General features: G+C 56.8%; 1 protein-coding gene across 4 annotated transcripts in view; it reads left to right on the top strand.

Annotated features, from left to right (window-relative positions):
• Positions 1–19,107, top strand: part of TTC7B (tetratricopeptide repeat domain 7B) — a 242,417-nt gene extending 223,310 nt beyond the window's left edge. For 2 of the 4 annotated variants that reach the window (XM_081230320.1, XM_081230318.1), the window contains one exon: positions 18,126–19,106. In XM_081230320.1, the coding sequence (XP_081086446.1) occupies positions 18,126–18,347 (222 nt within the window). In that variant the 3' untranslated portion in view covers positions 18,348–19,106. Of the gene's footprint in view, positions 1–18,125 lie in introns of all 4 variants that reach the window. The other 2 variants (XM_081230322.1, XM_081230319.1) reach the window with 2 other exon arrangements.
• The last annotated feature ends 4,120 nt before the right edge of the window (positions 19,108–23,227 follow it).

Below are 23,227 nucleotides of genomic sequence, written 5' to 3'. Positions count from 1 at the left end.
ATCCCACCCCTCTAGGTGGTCACAAAGCGCTGAGCTAATCTCCCTGTGCTATGCGGCTGCTTCCCACTAGCTACCTTACGTTTGGTAGTGTATTGTTTCTTTTCAAGCCTCTCAGAACATCAGCTAGTCACCCAGAAGGCTTGTATAGCAGGAAAGGACTCAGTATTTGAGCCCCTGCTCCGTGTCAGGAGTTGTTCTAGCTTTACCTAGACTCTGATGGTGTCTGACAGTCAATGCGGCCTTGGTTCTCTAGAAAAATGTGAACTATCCCCTCTTGATGTCTCCTGGAGACCTGATTCTCTTGCCAGCTGGCAGCCTCCCGGGTTGGGGGGGTTGGGAGGGGGATAACCCAAGCTGATAACAGCAGTGATTGTTTCTCCAAGGAATCTTGGACACACAAACACTAAGCCTGGGATCTGGCCTTGCCAAGAGGTCAGTCTTGATTAGATCCGTAATTGAAATGCTGGCTGATGTCCTTCCAAATGAAGCAGAAACTGCTGGCCCAGCCCCACAGGGGAAGCTGTGGGGTACGATGCTGTGTCTTTCTTCATAAACAAAGGCGTGAAGCAGGCCTGTTGTGGAAAATAGCCCCTCCCCTGTAGGGACCCAGGTCCCCGCAGGTTCTCTCTGATCCTCTATGTCCGGGCAGCGGGCATCCAGACAGATGCAGGAGGCTAGAATCAAAGTGCCAGCAAGCCATCCCTGCGGGGATCTTGCAGAACAAACGAGAAGCAAAATCTGCTTCTTCCTAAGGACAAACATGCATTTTTCCAGGCCTTTCAAAGCCGGGCAGGTCAATGGAGTTATACCTGGCTCTCTAATTAGAACTCCCACAAGCTGTTAGGTTCTGTGCCTGCTGCCTGGTGTCTTACACAAAGGGGATGAATCTGCTCCTGCCTCTGGAATGATTAAAGCTGCAATCCCATCCTCCTTGCTGTCAGCAGCCCCTCCAGTCACCCCCGACCACCATGCACCCACCCACCAGTAGGACAGGACGCAGCCCGGTGTACAAGAAAGTTGGCTTTAGGGAAATCCAGGCTTAGAAGGCCATGTTGCCCAATGATCCTTTGGAGACTGAATGGGAGAAGACAAAGGCCAGGTGTCGGAGGTGTTATGAGGGCATGTCAATGATGCCTTCAGCTTCCCCGAGTCCAGTTGCTTGATGACAGAAGAAAATAGGCCTCTTTTCTCCCTTTCTGTCCTCGATCCTGGAGAAAATAGTATTTTTGTGCTGACCCCGCCCAGCCATCAAGGTCACATGTGCTTGGGCCGACTGGGTGCACGTGTTTCAGGGCACCAGCGTCGCCTGCCTTTCCTTTGCCCCTCTCTGCTCTCGTTGGGGGGCGCGGAGCTCAGGGCTCCTGCCAGTTAGAGGACGCAGACGGGGCCTGCGGGGCCGGTGGGCGGCTCTGCGCTCCGCTTCCCAGCTCCGCCTACAGTGACATCCTGTGAACTCAGCCACGGGGGGAGTATTTATACCACGGAAAGTGGCAAATGCTACGCATCAGGGGTTTTTTTCTTTCGGAGAGCAACTTTACCAGCACACGGCTGGACTCCGATCCAGATGGTTTAGGGGTGGGGAGGGAGGCAGAGGAGAAGGGGGAGCAGTGGACATCGGCAAAGAAGAGCACAGGTGTCCCTGGGTCAGGACTTCCGGGCGCAGGGTGCTTGGGGCCCAGATGCAGTGGAGCTCACCTCACCACTCTCTGCAGAGACGACAGCTGAGAGGAGGCAACGGGAAGAAAGACTGAGACTCAGAACTGCCCGGGCAGGTGGCAGGGAGGGAGAGGTCGTTGGGAGAGCTCACATTTTGGAGCCAAGAAGACGCACGTTTGAATTCTAGCTCTCCCACCCCTGGGCGATTCCTACGACCTTGGACAGTTTGGCCTCTGTCATGCAGAAAGGAGAGTTCCATCCTTTTTTTTTTTTTTTTTAACATCTTTATTAGAATATAATTGCTTTACAATGGTGCGTTAGTTTCTGCTGTGTAACAAAGTGAATCGGCCATACCTACACATACGTCCCCGTATCCCCTCCCTCTGGCGTCTTCCTCCCTCCCACCCTCCCCATCCCACCCCTCCAGGTGGTCACAAAGCACCGAGCTGATCTCCCTGTGATCTGCGGCTGCTTCCCACTAGCTGTCTATCCTTATAGGTGTTGTGAGGGCACCTGCCCAGCATGTAAGAGCTGCCTAGCAGGTGTTAGGTTTCTGCACCTTCCCTTTTCCCAAGGAAGCATGGCTGTGAGAACGGAGGGTGAGGTGAAGAGGTCCCCAGGGCCCATGCAAGGTGGACGTTAGGTCCTTTGGGAGAAGGCCAGGGCTCACTTCTCAGCAAAGCACCCCAGTCGGAGAGCAGGGGGTGCCCGAGTGGGTTACCGGGAAGCTGAGACCAGACCCGCTCAGCTCCTGGGGCAGCGGAGCCCGGGGTAGGTCCCCGCTGGCTGTGAGTGGCCACCTCTGTGGACCCAGTGAGTGTTACCTTCCCTAAGTCCACACTCGTGAGAGTGGCAGGAGCTTAACCACGGGAGCGATATGTCTAGTGGCTGTCATTTCCTCCTCCGATTGCCTGTCTCCGTCCAGGTGATTGGTCAACCCCTCAGGGATCCACTGGGGAGCTCCCTGCACAGGCACGTGGCCTGGAGAAGCCTTCACGGCCCTGGGCACCAAGGCCCAGCCCCGAGGGCCTCTGTTCAGGAGAGCCACCACGTCACTGCACCCTTCCCATGGGGACTGATGGGGGAGTTTTGAGGAAATGGCCCTAATCTTGATGCTGTTTACTCTGTGTTGAAGTGGTCAGTGGTAAGAGCTCGGCTCTGTGGGAACAGAGAGAGCGGGCCAGGTTGTTCCATTTCCCCGGCAGTCACATGGTTCCCGGTGGCAGCTGCTCCCCGCGTGTCCCAGGACGAGGCCTGAGGGCCCTGGGGAGAACGTTTATAACAAAAGCCCAGGCGTGGAAGTCCCCATGTCCGAGCAAACTGCCTTTCTTTTCCTCACTGCAGCGTAGCTTCCCCGGGCTCTGGCCTCCAGGCTGGCCCGGCCCGGCCCAGGGGTCCCGGAGCCCACACCTACCTTCGTGCCCGGACTCCGTGGGGTGAGTCCTCCTGTTATTTGTGGAAAACGTTTTTTCCGAGGCTTATCAATTCCTGTCCTCCCGTCATCAGAAACTGTCTTATCATTTCCGTTTGTTCCCGTGTAAAAATGGAAAAATTGTTCATGCCAAACCCTGGCGGGGGTGGGGGAGGCGCTCGCCAAAATGACCGCATCCTCTTCAGCGGAGAGTAAATCACCGCGCTCACGTCCCGGCGGGGCAGGTGGGAAGCACTGTCCCGCTCCAGCGGGTGGGCCTCGGGTGGGCAGCCCCCGGCAGGACCTGCTGGAAGCCCGGTCGCGGGAGCTCTTGGCCTTGAGGCGTCCTGGTGGCTGTCGTGTAGCTGATGTTCTCCGTGATATCCCCAAGGGGCCTGCAGGGCTGGGGCCTGGAAGCCCTCCCCTCCGCTCCCCTGCCCCAGGTGCCATGGAGGGTGCCAGCCCTTCTTAGGGTGGGCACTGCCTAGACTGGAGTGGGTGACTGAGCAGGGAGATGACGCCCATACACAGCCATCTATTGAGTGCCTGTAGTATACCGAGCATGTGCCAGGGACCGGAACTGCCTTTCAGTCAAGCAGCATTTACCGAGCGCCCACGGGGTTCCAGGGCACACAGGTCCCCAGCGTCCCCAGGGTCCCCCACAGAATCAGAGCAGAGCCTGCTCCCCTCTCTTCCGCCTGGGCTACTGCACCGCGGTAGGGAACGTGCCGCCGGGGCCGCTCTCCTGTTTGTGTCCAGTTTTGCTGCTGGACGGCAGCCCTGCTCTGGGCCTCTCCTCCCCCGGGAAGCCCTCCCAGCCGCGCCGGCCGCTGCCCCTCGCCCCTTCCTTTCACGCTGTGGTCGGTTCCCCTGCAGACAGCAGGAAAGAGGCTGCCCTGTAGTGTTGTCCGCTTGTTTCTCCAATTAAACTTTAAGCCCTGAAAGAATAGATAGGCACCAGGTGTGTCATAGGTGCTCCAAAAATACTTGTTAGGTGGGAAATTCTACCAAACCCTAGTGTTTTCATCTGGAGATGAAAATTTTCTAGGTTGGGAAAGAGGCTAGAGAGAAGGTTTTGCCTAAGTTGGACAGCTGGCGGTGGACCACGGAGCTGGCCTGAGAGGGCGTGCCCTCCACCAGCGTGCCGTCTCCCGGCCCCAGCTGCCGGCCCAGGGAAGGCCAGGACTTCTTGCTGGAAATAACACGACCGGCTTTTGCTTTCATCGTTTGGTGGTAAATGTTCAGACTCACGTACAGTGACACCCCAGTCAAAGGTGTGACCCTCCCCCACCCCATCCCCCCATCTGAGGACAGGTTGGGACAGAGACCTGATGAGGGTGTGTCAGGGTCGTTGGGAAGGGATCTCAGCCTGGGACCTCAGGAGTGGGGCTGGAGTTTCTAGGACCCTCCCACCCTTGGCTTCTCCCAGGAAGCTCGTCAGCTCAGCAACGAGGTGGTGGCCTGTGAATTGTCTTTCTGACCGTGGAGAACCTCCACTCCCCACACCAGGGCTCTGGGGTCATGTCTCCCTCCCCATCCCCATCCCCACCAGCTTCTGCAAGAGCCAGGTGACTGCCTGGGCTGCTGTTCTCACCTGTGGAAGCCCTGGGACCCCACGGGGAGGCTGGGCCCAAAGCAGGACCCGGTTTACTCTCTGGCCGGGCTGCACAGGCCTCAAGAGGAACGCCATCTTCCCAAACACACCCGGAGTAGCAGCAGCCTCCCCTGAGGGTGGGAGGCTGGGCCTCGGCCTCCAGGGGTGGTTAGCACCAAACTTTCCACTGCGTGGGTAACTCAGACCGTGGGGAAATGCTGACTTCCAGGCCACCACTGGCTGTTGTTCCTGCCTGACTTGTTGTTGGGGAAGGTGGATATCCCCCTTATTTATTATTTATAAGTAAGTCAACCAGGGAGACGTTTAAATAAGTCAGCCGTTTAAATAAGTCTCTTGCCCATTACCAGTGGAAAAGTATGGGCACAGGGAGCCGTGTTAGCACCCACAGAAAACATGGGCTGGGGCGTGGCAGGTCCCACAGCCCTGGGGCCAAGCTGTGGCTTTCTCTCTCCTCACAGCTGGCAGCTAACATTCCCGTTCACGCTGAGACTCTGAGTTGCAACAACAAAGCACGTGATTTAAATGGCAGATTGAGGGAGGCGAGGCTAGAGATTTATCTGGAATGTTACCAAGAACTGTCCCAGGCTTCATAGTAAGGAGGATGCCCAGGATCTCCACATCTTTCTGGGGACACCAAGGCTCCCCCCTTCGCCCCTCGCCAGGGCCCCCGCCCAGCCTGAAGTGCAGAGGTAACCCCGAGATTCCTTCTCACGGGTGTCCCTTGATGCTGCGTGGGGCTGGCTTGATCTGACATTTCTTCGATTAGGTCAGTGAGCCACGCAGAGCTCTGGAGATGCTGTCTCCAGAAAGCATCAATGAGCACGAGCTCATTGAATTTATGAGTGCCTTGCCTCAGGCTGCGGCCGGTGTGGAGCTCACCTGCCCGGGCACAGGACTCCCTGTCACCCTCCCGGCCTGGTCTCCGAGGGTCCTGCCTGCCGCAGTGTGGGACACCCAGGCCTCGGGACACAGATAAAAGTAATTCCACCCCCAGGGCTAGGGGTCGGGGCAGCACTTGGGGTAAGGAGAGAGCAGCTCCCAGCCTGCCTTTGCACTGGTTTTCAGGGAGGAAGGAAGCCGACGCCTCCTTGGTCCTTCCAGTGCTCAAGTCAGAGAGATGCTCAGACATACTGATGTTGAGGTGACGTCATCCTTCTGTCACTGAGGTCAGCTCTCCCTTTTTTTTTTTCCTGACTAGCAAAATCACCACACCATGAACTCTGAAGGTCAAGTAAAGGGGCTCTGAGTTCTAGACAGCCAGGTTGCAGTCGGGGCCAGGGGAGACTGCCGGGGGCACAGGACACCCCATCTCTAATCTGGAGTCTGAGCTCATCTTCCAGCAGAGATCACAGGTAGGGGGTGGTTATAAGATTAGCGCAGCCAGCGGGAGGGATGCTGCTGAGGTTACGTCGCAGGGAAGGGAGGCGGGCTGCCCCCGTCCCAGACGGAACGGGCGTGCCGTGTGAGTAGCGTGCCGGGTAGGGTGGGCGCTTGTCACGTCACACAGATGCAGGCAATGCTGTCAGCCCCTCTCAGGCCAGGCGCTCCGGTGGTCACCCGGGTCTGTAGAGCCCATGGTCTGGAAGCCACCACGTGCAGGAAGGGCCTGCGCTGCCCAGGCAGGCTGACAGAGCTGGGCGGGGATGTCACGTCCCCAGAACTTCTCCCCCAAGGAGGATTGCTCCCTGGACAAACCAGCCACGAGCTGTGCGGTCAGAGCCAGTCCACCCAGAGAAGGCTCTTGGCATGCGTCTAAGCCCCCTGTATGCCCGGTGCCCTCTCTAGAGATCCTGGTAACCTGACGTGGGGCAAAGAGCCCTGAGCTGGTGCTTGGGAAACCTGGGTTCTGGGACCCAACTCCCAGGGCCATTTCCTCATTTCTCGGTCACCTCTGAGGCCCCTCCCCGGTGTGGCTCCCCCAGATAGGAGCCTGCCTACCCCAGACCATTCAGGGAGAGCCACTGTCCTCCAGGAAGAACTAGACACGCAGGGCCAGGTACCAGTTTACAGGAAGCTTTTAGAGGTGGAGGCATCAGATCCGATCTGGGGTGACAGTGCTTCACCGCTGTGTGGCCATGAGCGGTCACCCCAACTATGAGCTTCTCATTCATTTTTTACAAAGGGCGGGAGCATCATGTTTTCTCTTCTGGAATGTTCCCTCTTATCCTCCTTCCAAGAGCCTGGCTCTGTTCTCGATGTGTCCACACGTGAGTGACAGCCCTGCCCTGCTCAGGGGGCTCTTAGTCTGGGGCAGGACCCCCAGCAAACCAACCCCTCCAGGTCAGAGAGAGCAGGGAACGTGGCCAGGGTGTCGGCCTGGGCCTCTGAGCACTCTGTGTGCCACACGGCTCCCGACACCGCAGTGTTAGGTCATCTGCAGTACTCAAAAGAAGTTTGTGGAAGGCAGAGAAGAGCTAAAAACAGCTTTGGTTGTAGCAAAGTGAGCAAGCCCCGTCCTGGGAACCCGGGAACTGGGATGCTGTTCCTCAGCTCACTCTGTGGCCCTGACAGCGTGCGTGCCCACCCATGGCCCCCTTTCCCGCCTTTGGGGGCGCTCACGTGCCCTTCTGCACACGCTTGAGTGCCCTCCCGACGCCTGCCGCAGGCGTGACAGGCTGTGGGTCTTCGGTGCTTGGAAGCTGCTGGCAGCCCAGCTGTGGTTCCTCCCTGAGGGACTGTCCCCTAGAAGCCACCACGATCTGTGGATATTTCAGCACTGACGCCGAACTACCCAGTTTCAAAGAAATTAGGCCAGAGGAAGTTTGGGGCCAAGGGCCCTGAGTCTGTGTGACACCCACTGGGGGCTGGACGGGCCCTCTGGCTCGGGCCAGACCTGCCCCCTCCTCACCGCTGGTGTCTGCTGCCTGACGGCCCGTTGCTCTGCTAATCGTAGAATGAGTTCCTTCAGAACATTCCACACCATCCTGGAAGAAAGCAGCTTTGAAAGATTCTGCCAGTCAGATGCTTAAAAATAAAGGAAAAGCCACACTCGCGGTTTTCTGGGGCTTGACGGCTCCTTCTTCTGAGCCCACAGTGAGGTCTCCTTTGGGCGCTGCACTCAGCACTAGAGTCCAGTGAGATGGGGTCAGGAGGGTGGGAGGTCTGAGCTTACCATTCTTCTAAAGCCCTGGAGTGTGTGTGTGTGTGTGTGAGAGAGAGAGAGAGAGAGAGAATGCTGGAAGCTTTCTTCAGAGCCTGAAAGGCTATAAGGCAGAAAGGGAGGGGAGGGAACTTTTCTGCATGACTCCAGAGGACTCAGCAAACCTCAAAGAGTAGGAATTAGATATAAAGCCTAATTGGGGCTACACATTTTTAACCGACAGTTCAGACTGCCCACCAACGGTGTGGGCGGCCTGGAGAAGTAGTGAGCTCTCCGTCACTGGAGGGTACAAGCAAGAGTGGGAGGCTGCCTGTCTCAGACTGCAGCAGGGACTTCTGTGTCATAGAGCAGAGGCCCAACCCCCCCCGCCCCCCTCCCCCCGCCGTCAACCCCAAGGATTTCTGCTTCCATAGCTGGTTGGCTGCTGGCTTCGAAAAACAAGAGGTTTTTGAAAAATTGAGTTTTGTTTCCTTCTGAGTTGAGTTCAATGCTAGAAAGGCCTGGTCCCCAGAAGGTACATTTCTTCAAATAAAACATTTGACCTGGAAAGGGGCCCCCATGAGAGCACAGCCTCCTGCAGCCGCCAGGCATCCTGGTGAGCAAAGGTGTGGGCAGCCTCTCAGCCATGTCTGCTCAGCCTCTGGGGGAGGGAGGGGAAGGGCCAGGGGTCTTTCCCTCCTCCCTGTGGAATACTCAGCACCATTTCACAGCACACACTGCTGAGGGAATGGCTCCCAGGGTGTCTGCTTAGTGCCCAGACCACTGGTTCCTCGGGCCGAGGCTCCCCTCTGGGTGCTGCACCCCCATGCCTGTCTGAGGACATGGGGGCATTTGGCCTAGTTGACTTGAAGGGGGGTGGGGGAAGGAGCCACCTTGTGATTTGGTTCTGACACTGGAGCAGGGAGGCTGGGGGGATGTGGAGGACGGAGGCCACAGGGGTGCAAGGAGGTTTTCTCATAACGTTCGTCTCCAGCCCCAGCATCCGTGGACAAAGTCTGGCTACCATGGAGGCCTGGCTCCCACTCTCCTCCCCCTGCCCCCAGCTTCTCAATCCCAACAACTCCGGCCAGGAGCCATGCTCAAGGTCACTGTCCAGTACTGGCCCTTCCCCAGGAGCCGCTCAGCCAGCACTGTGCCTCCTCTTCATGAGCCTCAGTCCAGGGCCCCAGAACAGGACGTCAGCGGCCCTTTGTTGCTCTGAAGGTCAGATGGCCTCATGAATGCTCTGTCCCCACCTGAGGACCGGAGCAGCTAGGTGGGACCCTGAGACCCCCAGGTGACGGTTGCAGCAGCCGTGCACATGCCCTGCTGTGTCCTGGCTCACATGAGTACACGGTCCTCAGGAATGGCTAGGCTTGGCCTTTGGGGAAACTGGATCAAATTGAGTAAAGTGGCAAAGAACCAGCCCCTCCCCAAAACTTGAGATCTGTTGATAGGAAAACTGAGTCACACCAACTCCCAGGGGTCCTTCTCCAGGGCATTCTCGACTCACTCTTGACGGCCTATGGAAGGCTCTGGAGCTCCAGCAGGCAAGGGGCTGTAGGAGGTAGGGTTGCAGACGCCCTCGGCATCAGCCAGGATCCCTAGGATGGGGCTCCTTGGGGACTCCTGGCCGGGTTAGGCTGGGGCTGCCATGGCTGCCATAGTTGCCAAGATACACACACTCGGGCCCCTGGCAAGCCAGTGCGATTTCTAAGCACTCAAAGCAAACAGAAATGGAACACAAAACAGAGCCCAGTGTAGACCAGGCCTCACCCAGAGCTGCTGGAATCCAGGTGGAGAAGCTGGAACCCCACCCCATCCGAGTATGAGTTCAGCTCCTTTTCAAGGCGTTGTTGGAAAGCAGGGCAGGGCTCAGGGCTGCCCCCTCGCTGCACCCACAAAATGCTCGTGCTCAGAACTAACAGTGCCTTTGATGCTTGCAGAGAAGAGCGGGCCTCCCTAGGCTTGGCATTCAGAGCTGCTCCAAGGAAAGCCTTTCCAAGTCGGTTGTCTCCTTGTGGTCTTCTGATTTTAAAAAAAATATATTTTTGAGAACACCACCGCTACCACCCTGCTTCTCTCTGATGGATTGCATCTTCAGGAAGGAAAATGCAAATACCTGAAGAGAAGTGGTGACGGCAGCGTGCTGGTTTTTCTCACCCAATGCTGATGTTTCAGCTGGTGCTGACTCCCAGACCAGCCAACCTATGGCCTCTGGGAAAGGGTGGGGGCTCATGTGGGGTCCCTGTTCCCTCTTGGGGGCCTGATAGGCTTCTAGAAGGCCCTGACTCTGCCGTGCATGTACAGCTGTGTTGAGGGCAGTGTTAAAGCACTGGGCTCTGAAACTAAAACTCTGGGTACTTGCCACCAGGCCTCTCCTCCTGGCGCCTTCAGGGGTCGAGCCCCGCTCTGCATCCAGGGGTCGTGGCCTTGAGCAAGGCTCTTTTCCTCTCTGGCCCCCCGTTCCCTCGTCTGTAAGAGTGTAGGACCAGAAAGTCTGTAGGTGGGTTCTGGGGGTTTCTTGGGGAGCGGTGTCAGATCTGTGGTGAGTGAGCAAACAGCCTGAGGGGAGGCCATGGCAGCCCCTGGGCTCCAGCGGGAACCGGGCACCTTCTCCCACGGGGCTGCTCCCCTGCCTCGCTCAGCCACCATGCTGATGTCCCCGGAAGGCGGAGAAGGCTCTGAGTGAGCGGGGTGTGACTTGGGAGTGTGGACAAGGGTGACCTGAGGCCAGAACTTTGAGGGGCTCATTAGTCAGAAGCACTGGAAGAGGCCATGCCCACTTCTCCCCTCCCCACCATCACACAGCATCCACACCGTCCCCTTTTCCATCCTTCCATCCACTCAACAAACATTCACCTAGAACCGCAGGTGTGCCAGGCCCGTTCCAGGTGCTGCAAAAGCAAAGGCAAATCAGATGGTCCCTGCTGTTACAGTGCGCCAGCCAAGAGGGCATCAGGGATGGCAGTGATGAATCATCTAACCGTGGGCATCCTGGAAGCCCTCCCTGCCCCATGATCGTTAGGAGGAATCATAATGCTCACAATCATAGTATTGATGATGGGGACCATTCACCAAAGGTTTATTATACTGAGTACTTTACAAACTCTGTCTCATGTAGGCCTCGCTGCTCTCCTGTATTTTAGTATTTGTCCCCATTATACAGACAGAACACCTGAGACCCAGAGGAAGTTGTCCAAGTCAGTGGTGGAGCTAAGATTCAAACCAGTTCGGGGGAGCCTGGAGCCCGTGATCCTGACCTACCCTCTGCTGTCTCTGAGCGATCCACACCTTTCCCCGGCTGCTGGTGGGTCCCTCTAACTCTGGAGCCACCAGCGGTGACCAGGGCCTGCACAGCCTGTGTCTTGACCCCCTGACACACCTCCCCCAGCCAGCACAGCCGCAGCTCAGACTGCAGCCAGCTCAGCAGCTATGTCATTGTCCCCGAGAGTAACAAGCTGGGGAGACAGGCTTTCCTTTAGCTGCCATCACAATCCCAGGGTTCTGACAACGGGAATTCCACCAGGAGGAGGCTTAACTATTCTTGTCCAAAGCTCAGGGGTGCTGGCTTGCCTTGAACGGTCCCAGCAGCTCAGGTGCAGGCCAGGCCCTGGGAAAGGCTGCAGATCTGGTCATTAGCCCCCATCCAGGATGGGGCCCCTGGCTCACGGGTGCCAGGGAAATCCTTCCCCCTCTCCAAGGCATGCTGTGGTGGGGATCTTGCGGCGATGTTATCTCCCTGTACCTGTACGCCTAGGGGGACAAGCAGGGGTCTGAGACAACGCCCTTGAAGCCAGCGAAGGGCTGACTTGGCACTTGGGCAGAGCACCACAGGGATGTCTAAAATCAAGGAGCTTTTTGTCCTGCAGCCCGGCTATCGGTCTCCTGGGAACGTGGACAGAGGTCTTCGCAGAGCCAGGGCTGCAGCAGTGGAGCCTGCACAGGGCTCCTGCACGGGTGCCCTCAGCGTGGGGCAAGGTGTTTAGTCCTTGGGCAGCAATTTTCACACACACACGAAAGACATGAATGAGGAAGATGCTAATTGTCCTCAAACTAGCCAAGTCCATTTTGTCTCATTTGAAATAACAAGTTTCACTTAATCCCTTATTTGCAACTTGGTGCATCACCAAGATCTTATTTGTACAAAACACCTGATTATAATAATTACAAGCTTGGGAAGCTGTCTCCATTTGTGTCTGAAGAAAGGGACTAATGAGTTACCTCCTCAGTGGTTCCCGTCTTCTCAGAAGGCCAGCCCCAGCCAGCTCCCCACCTCCAGAGTCTACAGAAACAGCAGGGCTGGCAAAGGCGGAGGCCTGTTTGCACATCCTCTCCAAGAGAAAGGGAGAGGGCCCAGTGTTAGGAGCACGGACTGCAGCGTTCACGTCTCAGCTCTGCCACTCACCCCCGTCTTAGGCAGGAGCCAACATTGCCTGCTGAGGCCCCGAGGTGTAGACGTGAGTGAGGGCCTTGGCGCACCGGCCAAGGCGTAGCCCAGCACCTGGCACGTAGCTCGGTCATGTTAGGATTGTCCCCAGGCCCCAACTTTGAAAGCAGGCCTGCTTCCTGCCCACATCGGTGTCCCCAGCACATGGCTGGGGTCTGGGCAATCACTCAGTGAGTTTTTGTGATTTTGATATGGGGGGTACTTACTAAGGTAATGAAATACGTCAGTCATCGAAATCTCTGTCTCCTGCCAGCCTGAGGGCTGGAGCTGGGAGCCGTGTGCCTCTGGGGAGCCCTGCCTAAGGTAGGCAGTGTAGCCTGGGCTTTGGGGGGAATGGGGATCGTCAGCAGTTCGAGCAGATGGACTAGAGCTCCAGCAGCCGGGGCCAGGCCGGGACTGACTAAGGCTAGAGAGGTGGAAGGGGGCTGGGGGCTGTGTCCTGCAGAAATACCTGGGCTGACAAATCAGCCTGGATGAACCAAGAGGTCTGTATCGGGAGAAAGTTGGACCCAGCTGGTGGTGAGAACATTTTGGCCTTTGATCTGTGCAGAAGAGAGGAAGCGGGGGCCTGAAGAATGAAAAAGACAGCAGGGTCCTAATGCATAAGAACACATCAAAGCCAGGGGGGGGGCCTCTCACAACGTAAAGGGGCTTGGGAGGTGTGTCAGTCCTGACAGACAGGCACGTCCAGGTCCCATCCCACCTCTGGCCAACCTGCCGGCAACGCTGGCCCAGTACAGTGACTCAGACCCCAGCTGGAGCCTGTTCTGGTTGGTCTCCTTGTGTGACTGATTTCTGAGCTGCTCTTGGCTCACTGGGGCACTGGGGAGAGGCTGATTTTTCATTCCGTGGCCAAGCCTGAGCTGGCAGCCCCTAGCAAGTCTGATGTCTCCCCGAGCTGCTCCAGCTTTAGGAATTAGTTCCACTAGACAGATTGCTCAGGAAGCTTCAAGGTCATCTGGAAATGGTAGCCTGTTCGTACATTCGGAATATAAGTCCAGGAATGGGCTGGAAATTTCCAAGCCCACAAGAACACTAGAGAATCACAAAGACCCTTAGCTGCCCAGCACTGAGGGCGATGGGTCACATTAGCCCAGTGGCTGGTTCCTGCAGGCATTTTGGGTGGTGCACTTGCTGCTGCCATGTACCCTAGAGCCCCCAAGATAGGGTAGACTCAGCAGCCTGCCACTTTCTAAACAAAATTCCCAGCAAAAGGACTGGGTTTCTTGTCCCCACTCCAGCAGAGTAGGGGCAGGTCATTGCTGCTGAGAGCAGTGACCTCCGGGCCTTGCTGGACCAAGGCCCTGGTCCTCCTGGGTCTCCACATCTTATTGGTCTACTTTCCGGCTAACAGGAGCCCCAGTCCTTTGGCAGCTGCAGCCACCCCAAGCCTCAAGATCACAGCCGGCCTGTGGGCCACCAAAGGGAGGCAAGGAGCCTTCCGGTCCTTGAGTGAATATACAGGATGCTCCCAAACAGCAGAAAAACAGGAGAAAAGCTGTGCCCTGGAGAGGAGCCACCTCCCCATTGTAACCGTGGGAAGGAGCGACAGGGCCAGCCATCAGTGGTCCGAGAAAGTGGAAGGGAGAGACAGCATGGCAGGTGCCCGTTTACTGTTGCTCAGATGTAACTGGGTTAGTGCCTGGGGGGCACCGGGCTTGTCTCTTAAAGTGACAGGGGCAGCAGCGAGCGGATGAGAAGCCAAGGTGGGGAGAACGGGGCTTTGGCCTCAGGCAGACCTGGGCTGGCCTGCAAGCTCCATACTCATGTGCCCTGTGACCTTGGGCAAGACGCTTGGCCTTTCTGAACCTGTCTCTTTATATCTAAAGTGGAGGAAATAGGAGATGAGCCAAAGCCAATCAAGTGTCTAGCATAGTGCCCGATGGAGAGAAAAAACTCCAGGTACAGAAAGGAAACAGCACGAGGTTGCGTCTACTGCAGCAGAGCCAGTGGGACCTAAGTTATATTCTCCACCTGCGCCAGTTAACCAAGCATGCCTCTTTCTGGTTTACCAGGTGGCTTGTCCCCATCACCATTTGCCAAACATGTAATCTGTGCCTCCCTGCCTGGTAGAGCCGCTCAGAAAAGACGTGTGTTCAATAATTTGATGCATTGAGAAAGTCTGGCCTTGAAGGAACGCGACGGGACTCCTCCTGTAACCTTTAAATGCCAATGTTTGCTGCCACTACCCAGACCCTCCTCCCTACTCTCATTTCTCTGTTGGCTAAATCAGAATGTTCTAGCATGAGCTGGGGCTGCTAACCTCCCCTGGAAGAAAGGAGGCACAGCCCTCACGTCCTGGGAAAGTGGCCTCCCGCTCTTTCCACGTGACCTTCGAGGTTGGGAGGTGCAGGTGTCAAGCTGTCAGGTTTTCTCTAACGGAGGGCGGAGGGCCGGAGTCGGGGGGGCGCCACCCGGGAGAGGGATGCGGTTACTCCCCACCCCACCGTGCACTCCACACCCGAATGGCCTTCAGGGAGGCCCAAAGAGTTGGGAGACACAGGTTCTGGCCCGGCTCTGCAGAAAGCAGCTTATGCCAGGGCAAGAGACCCGGAGCCTCTAGGCACCCTGGCATACTCACCTGCAAAATGGGGGTAGGAGGACCCAGTGCGTGAGCCTATTTTCCACCGCATAGTAGGTGCTCCTCAACTATGGGCTCTTTCTCCGCAGCAATAAAAGCAGGCCTTGCACGCAGGTGCTTCTGTGTCCTGGCCACGCCTGTGTGAAATTGCTCTGGAGTCCCCAGGTGAACTAAGCACTTGGAGCAGGGCCTGGTGTGCCATAAACACTGTGAGCACTCGCTGCCGTTCTTATGAATATTCATCCTGCCAGGAAGCTCGGGTCCACACTGAATGTCCGCCCTTGTTGCCTTATCCCCTCCTGGGTGGGTAGGGAGTGGGTGCTCTGGGGTGGGAGCCATGAGGAGAAAACCCTGTGGACGCGGGAAGTGCTTCCCTGCGGTGGCCTCATGTGCAAACAGGGGGCTTTCACGGTAGTCGCAGCAAACCTGGCCCTGACCAGCCTAGGAAGGCAGCCGAAAACCAGCAGTGCTCACTGCAGAAGGGGAAGGCCTTGCAGTCTGAGGAGAGCAAATTCCAGAAACCCAGTAAAGTCCTAATTGCGAGCACTGGCTTCTGCCACCTCTTTTGTTCCGAAGCTTGGCACACCCTCCTGCCTGGCCCTGGCCACCCCACCCCCACCCCCGGAGCCCCCAGCTCTCACAGATCCAGTCCAGGACCTACTCGTACCCAGGGACTCCAGGGTGGACATGGTTACAGCGTATCTAGATGTTAATAAGAAAGGACACGTATGCAGTTTGCCTCTTAGAGAGGCTGGACCTGACCTTGAAGTCTGCAGCCTCTGTTGGCCTGAGGCCTCCTCTCCCTCCTCACTCAGGGAGCCTCCCCGAGCTGCCTCCCCTCCCAGAGCTGAGGCGTCACACTCTGCGCTGGGGCCGTGGGTCTCCCAGGCCCCTCTGACCGCAAGCTCCTCCGGGGTTGGTCTCACGGCTCCCGTGCCAGCTGCTCATAGGTGCAGCCGACTCTGGGAAGTCAGGCTGCTCTTCTGGCTCTCAGACACCACCCCCAGGGCCACACGCCCGGGCAAGGTCAGCCGGACAGCCCTCGGGGCCTGGACACCGCCTGCTGAGGGCACCTCCTACCCCATCTAAGAGCTCATCTTGGAGGCCAGAGCCCTTTGGAGTGGGCCCACCTGGCCCAGGCTGCACGTTATGCCCCTGCACTGCCTGGGTCTTCCCCTTGCCCGCTGGTGAAGTACAGCTTTGAGGAAACCACGTGCCACACGTGAGCCACAGAAAGAAAGTACAGGGCTGAGATTTGAAGGACCAGTGAGTCAGGCCACGTTCTTGGGCAGGAAGACAAAACACTGTAAGGACGTTAGGCTTCTCCACGCTCTTAGAGCTTTCATGCAAGTACAATTCAACTCCCAAAGGGAAGCCGCAAGGTGATTTTTTAAATTCATCTGGACTAGTACAGGGCAAGATTGTCAATAAATACACTGAAAGCAAAGAGCGATGAGGAAAGGCTCTAATCCCACCTGTTCAATCCTTATGTGGAATAAGGAAATCCAAACGGCACGGTGCTTCTGCGAAAGGAAGGTGGTGTAGCTCACAGGAAAATTTAAGCAGCCCCACCCCCACCTCTTGCAGTAATTCACTGTGTGACAAAGGCAGTGCCTCACAGGAATGAGGGGAGGGGGGAGTAGCTAGTTTGTGTCCAGCTAGGTAGAGGAGACCCACTGAGGTTTCCTATCTGCCGGGGGAGGTGGACAGCTACGGGGAGAAGTCAGATCACAACAAATGGAATCCAAGGCACGTCAGTTCTTTGAAAGGATAACTGCCTAAGCTTTGAAGTGACAATCAATCAATCAGTAAATAACCAAAGATCAACAAGGTCAACTTAAAAAACTAAAAACTTCTGTACACAGAAGAAAAAAACCCTCAAAAGTCAAAAACAGACTTTAGACAATTACGGTAACAGATGCATGCCTTCTAATGGGCATGGGAAATATTGAATATTTAACCTCAATTGTTATGAAAGAAATGCAGGTTTTGACAAGGAGGGGACAATCTGCACTTACAAAATTAGTAAAAATAAAGAGTAATGATAGCGAGGTGGGGCAGGGCACGGACCACTGCAGCTCTGTAGATGGCTAAAAACGTGACGCCACCCTTCGGGGATATCATTTGCAAATTATTTGGAGAACCCTAAAGAGTCTTATCCTCTGACCCAGAAACGCCACTTTGGGGAAATTTGTCCTAAAGGAAGACTCTCCAAATGGTTATCCAGCTGGTTCCACTGAGTCTGTCCAGGGCCTCTGGGGAGCCCACTGGGGACTCTGGGCCAACCCCTCCTTGTCCTACTCCCAGCAGTTCCTTTTTGTCTGTTTATACCCATAATGTGTGAGCGTGAGCAGTAGGATTCCATTTAGCCAAAGATTTCCGGGGCTATAAAAAACGCTTTGAGGGCTTCCCTGGTGGCGCAGTGGTTGAGAGTCCGCCTGCCGATGCAGGGGACATGGGTTCGTGCCCCGGTCCAGGAAGATCCCACATGCCGCAGAGCGGCTGGGCCCGTGAGCCATGGCCGCTGAGCCTGCGCGTCCGGAGCCTGTGCTCCGCAGCAGGAGAGGCCACAACAGTGAGAGGCCCGCGTACAGCAAAAAAAAAAAAAAAAAAAGCTTTGAAATCCATTCGTCTAAAAGAGCACAGAGGGCTGTCTGAAAAGATGTTCATTGGGTACAGCCTAAATGTCTCCCCTGTGAGGGAGACGTTGAGTAAAATGAGAGTGTATCTGTTGGATGAAAGGGTACAAACACATCAGTTGAGGAGATGCACAACTTGGAAACACGGTTATGATAAAATATTTGGGGACCAACACATACGCCCTGATTAAAACTAAAATGACAGCTGTGTGGGGGCCGAGCCTGGAGTGCACAGGGGACAGTGATATTGGGGGCGTGGTTAGGGTAAGGGCCTGAGAGCAACTAGAAATCTCTGTTCTAATTGTTATGGTAGTAAGGCCACAAATGACATTTATTGAGGTTAAAAAAAGTAAAAGCTGCCAGACACCCTTCTGTGCAGGCAAGTGTCAGCCGTTACACGCAGGACGCCCTTGAGTCAGTACAGACCATGGCCGATCCAAACGGTTCGTTCCTGGGTGAACCCTTTGAAATCGCCATTTTTATGGTTCAAAAATGGCTGAACATCAGTAACTTCATACAGTTCATGGTTCGAGTGATTCTTTTGACTCTTAGCCCCGAGTGCAGGAAGAACTTGAACTTATGTTGTGCCCAGCCCAATGGAGATGCATGCCTCTCTCCAAGGAACGTGCCGAAACTCAAGGACAGATAGGAGTGCAGAGTGGTAGTCTCTCTGACGGTCTGTCTGTCTCTGCAGGCCCTGATCCTCCATCAGCTGGGCCGCTACAGTCTGGCCGAGAAGATCCTCCGGGACGCGGTGCAGGTGAACTCCACGGCCCACGAGGTCTGGAACGGACTGGGCGAGGTCCTGCAAGCTCAGGGCAACGACGCGGCGGCCACTGAGTGCTTCCTGACGGCCTTGGAGCTGGAGGCTAGCAGCCCCGCGGTGCCCTTCACCATCATCCCCCGCGTGCTCTGAGCAGCGCCCCAGCCTCACCGCCGCCCAGGCCAAGGGGGCCCCGCCTGGGCGCTGAGGGTCGAGTGTGCGCACGAAGGCCCTGGATGAATGTGCTATTGACCACAGTGGACTAACCAAACCAACCCCCGATCATTGCTCTCTACGTGCATTTCTGTTGTCGTTTTCGCCAGCCCAATGATAGTTTCTGAATCTACTGACATTGTTCAAAATGGATCATGTGCCATATTTTGTTAGCTGACATCTAAGTTTTAAGTAAAATGATCATGGAATTAATCTGCAAATGTAGAAGAATATATTCAAAGTTAAAATTCAGTGGCAGAACAGATTATTTTTATCAGAGCTATAAAGAAAACTGTTCTCTCCCCACCATCACCACTCCTGCCCTACCCTTGGCCCAGAAACCAAATGTGAATTTTCTGTTTTCCGCCTCAGTACTCGTCCAAGCCAGGACACCAGCCGACAATTTCTTGGTTTTGTTGTCAGTAATTGTACCATGTGATAAATTACTGCCCTCACTTAGAACAAAGCCTGAGTCCAAGGATATTTATATTTTACCAATATAGGCCTGTTACAAGAGAAGGAAATATGAGTTATTTAAGTTTAACTTTTTTATGTGAATTCAGAGTTTATTTATCGATGGAAATATGTACAAAGAAGCTTCAAATGGAATATTTACCGACATTCCTTATACATGACAGACACTTGGCTAAATGGAAAGATGAAGTTAATAATAAAATGATTTTTAAATGGACCCATGGTTTGTGTTGTTCGTGAAAGCCCACAGACCCGAGAGAAGTTAAGACTCACTTCCTGGGGTGGGTAGCTTTTGGCACCTGGGGGCCGCCCTGGACAGGTCATCCCTTGGAACTAGGAGGTCCAGCCCTGATTTCAGTGTGGGAATTCACCTTTCCCAGCTCCCCCCATGTTGCCTGGGATTGGAACATGTGACTGAGGCCTGGCCAGTCAACATCTAGCATTCACTTCTACGGAGGATCGGGAATGAGCACGTGACCTGAAATGGTCCAATGAGAGTGGGAGCTGCAAGGAAAGAGTCTCACTCTCCTGAGGGACTTGAACCTGAGAGGTGAGGCTGGAACTGCAGTAGCCCTCTTGCCACCGTGAGGAGGGGGCATGTAGAGGTTTGGGGACCAGATGTGAAGTCAGAGACTCAGCCCAACAGAGTGAAGAGTAAAGGTCAAGAACCAGAGAGAACTTGAGCAGGCCTCTCTCATCCCCCAGAGCTGCTTGGCTGAGCAGCTGTGGGGTGACCCCACCCTGCCAGGACCCAGGGAAGTGTGGCGAGCCTGAGCTCTGATTGAGCCTAAGTCTCAATCCCCCTCCCCCTAAGCTAAGCACAACCTCCCTGACTCGCTAGGCAGGCAGGTGAGGGGGCAGCTGATGTCTGGAGAGAGACTGAAAGCAAGAGCTCACTGTAGGCAGAGCAGGTAGGCATCCCAACTTAGCACTGGCCCTGCCAGGCAGCACCTGGAGCTGTGGGTGGTCATCATAAGTCATGGAATTTGCAACGTGAGACCCTGGCAGGAAAGGACAGGTGCTCAGAGGGGCAGCAGGTAGCCCTGGCTGGAGGGTCAGGGCCAGCCTGCTGTCCTGTGCCGCACTGTGGGAAGAGACCCTCCCAGGTCAGGACTGGGAAGGCAGGAGGCCAGGGCCACCCAAGGATAATAGTCTAGGTTTCATACCAGCCACTCTCTCCCAGGCTGGCTGTGTGCCAGGACCTTGCCTTGGAAAGTCCTGCGCACATCAGCCTGTGCAGGGGCGCTGGTGATGGCTGCTGTCTGCCTGTCCACAGTCTGTCCCCTCCGTAGTGTCCCATCTCCCTTGGGAGAACCCAGTCTCCACCCGTATGGCTCAAGGATGAACACATGGGCCCAGCCTTTTTGTCCAGAACTCTACAGCCCCCAAGTTTAGTGACTGGTTCAGGTTTAGACATGTGGCCCAAACTTGGCCAATGGGAGGCCCCTCTAGGACTTGTGTTATGGAAATATTAGAAAAAATCTCTTTCTACTGGGTTTGACATACTGATAGGATGCCAGCCTGGGGATGCGGGTGGCCATCTGGCACCATGTGGGAAGGCCTGCCTGAGAATGATGCCAACTCAGGAACAGAGGGTGAGGAGGTAGAGAGACTGGGTCCCAGGGTCATGGCTGGAACACGAAAGCTCCAGCTCCCCCACCAGTTGGAAGGGAAGGGGAGGGCAGGTGGGCCAGGGAGGGGAGGACGAAGAAGTGAGGGGAGAGGGGAAGCCCTTCTTTAAAGGGAGCCAGCCCTCCTCCCCACCACCAGCAGCAGGGGAGGGTCTTGGGGACAGGGCCAGGTTGGGGCCTGGGGCAGGTCCCAGGCTCAATCCCAGGACCAGAGAGGGCTGTGAGCTCAGGATCTCCCCAGGTGGGAACCAAGGCCTCCTTCCCCTGGACCCCTTACCTGTTCATGGCCCAAGAGAGGGCCTGTGCGTGTCCCTGTCTGTGACTGCATGGAACAGCCCCCAGAGTCCTCTGGATGGTCACTCCGAGCTCCTCTGTGGTCACATGACCATCCTTGGATGCCCCATCCCATCTGCCCCCCGGAAGTCCTGCCCTTAGCCAGGCACCCTCCCCACATACTCTGGAGATCTTCGCCCACCACCCTGTCTGCTCTGGGCACGCTGGGCAGCCTCTCACTCCCACCTCAGCCGTGGCCCCAGCCCAGCAGCCCCTCCCCAGCTCCCCCGGCATCGCCGGCGCGGGGAAAGATGACAGGCTTGGCTGAAGGCCTGGGGGCAGCAGAAGGGGGTTTTGAGTCAGGGCCAGCCACTCGGTGCCTTGCCGTCTCCCTCTTCCACGCCCTCCCGGCCTCCCACAGGGAGCCTCTGGCTGCACAGTGCCTCCTTCTTCACCTCGGCCTAACTCCTTCCTGCCCCCTCCCCCTCCCCCCGCCCCCTCTACCTCCCGTGTCCAACTGGGGGGCACCAAGTGAGTCGTAGAATTGGCACTAGCCCGCTCAGGCCTCCTCTGGTTCCTCTGCCTCCCGCCTGTTCTGGAAGCATCCACACACGGGACCACAAGCTCCTGAGACCGTGCTCAAGTCCTGTCCGGGGGCAGACGGGCAGTGGGCAGACCGTGCCAGGCTGTGAGGACCCCAGCCCCCTTCCCCCGCCCGCACACACACAAGCGGATGGCTGGTCCCCAGGAGACTGACCCTCAGAACTGCCACCAGCCTTCCTCCCACTCGAGGTCAGCTCACTTCCTCCTGCCTCCACCACTCCACGGCCAGATGGGACCAGGAAAAGGACATCCTGCAAATGGCTCAGGCAGGCAGGGGCTCCTCCAGAAGGTCTTTGGGGGCCAGGCTGAGACCCCCCCAATCCCACCCCGCCAAGGCCATACCCTGGGGGACCCATTCCAGCTCTGTGCCTGCCAGGAGGTGACCCTGAATCACTGTCCCTCTCTGGGGACAGGCCCCGGCTGAGACGTGAGTCAGCAGGCAGCTGTAGCGGGTGTGTGGTGCCAGGAAGGGGCCACCACCCCACGAGGCCACCGCGAGGGGCCTGGGAGCCAGGCTGCAGCTGGACTCCTCCTGGATGCTCAGGCCCAGAGTGGCGCTAGCTACGGGGGGTGGCAGGCAGGTCGTGGGGTGCCTTCTGCCCGTCTGCCTGGAGCAGCAGCTCCAGCTGGGCCGCCCAGAGCCTCCAGGGCCCTCCCTGCCTCCCCCGTCTTCTACTGGTTGACCCCTGGCCCCCTGAGGACAATAAGCTTTCCTGGTGACCACTGGGCTGTGGGTCACACAGATCTGGCTGGAATCCCAGCTCTGCCCGGTCACGTCACCTCCAGCGGAGAAGGGCCTCCAGCTCCTGTCTCAACGTAGGGGTGACGTTTCCCCTCACACCGCCGTGGGGCCTATTAATACAGCCTCGATGAAGCACGGTGCCTGAGCCCCGGGTGCGCTGCGGGGACGCCCCTCTATCTCCCCTGCCCAGAATGAGGCAAGTCCCTGGGGAGACAGGCCGCTCCCTCCTCCCTCTTCCCACACAGAACTATTTGCAGCCACATGGCGATTCCCACCGCGCTTCATTCCCTCTCTGCCTGGAGGAGGAGATGAGAGGCCTGCGCTGGGGGCCTCCTGCCCACAGCGCCAGGTCAGCAGGGGTGCAGCTGGTGGCCTCCCTCACCTTGGCCTCCTCGGCCCCCTCGGCCCCCGAGTCCAGGAGAGGGGGAGAGCCAGCCCTGCCCACACGCGCTATGAAGCTCACGTCTGCAGCTGCCTGAAGCAGGGCTTGCGTCCAAGGGCTCAGGCTGTGGGGCAGGCCAGCCGGGCTTTGAATCTGGGCCTAGATGCTCATTCTCTGAGGAACCTTGTGGTGGGGGGGAGTGGGGGGCGTCACTAGTCCTGAGTCTCAGCTTCCTCATCTGTCAAATGGGCAGAACCAGATCACTGCAAAGATTCAGAGTGTGTGTAACGCAAGCACAGCGCTCGACAGGCACGTGTGCTCCATGGATGGTACCCGTGTTGACAAGACTTTCCCCACCACGGTGCTTATCGTTACCCTCCGGTGACAGCCATGCCTGGCCCTCCCATGCAGCAGCCCCAAGGCCACGGTGGGAAGGAGGGGATTCCAGCCTGAGCTTCAGCCCCAGCCCCCAGCCCCCCACCCCACTGCCCCTCAGCAGCACCCGGGAAGGTACAGCTGCCGGGAAGGCGGACCACCCCCCACCCGGATCCCCCTTTGTCAGCTACCAGATTCTGAGCACCTCCTGTGGCCTTAGGTGGCCACAGTCTAGGTGGGGACTGGGGAGACAGACAGCAAACAGAGCAGTAAATAAATAATTACTGGACAGATGGCAGTGCTGGGAGCAGGTTTTCAGTAATGGGTGGATGGCTACTTT

This window comes from Mesoplodon bidens, assembly GCF_964165515.1.
Source record: "Mesoplodon bidens genome assembly, chromosome: 3".
Lineage (NCBI taxonomy): Eukaryota > Metazoa > Chordata > Mammalia > Artiodactyla > Ziphiidae > Mesoplodon > Mesoplodon bidens.
The sequence above is the reverse complement of the archived record's forward strand: the minus strand, read 5'-3'. Positions and strand labels throughout refer to the sequence as shown.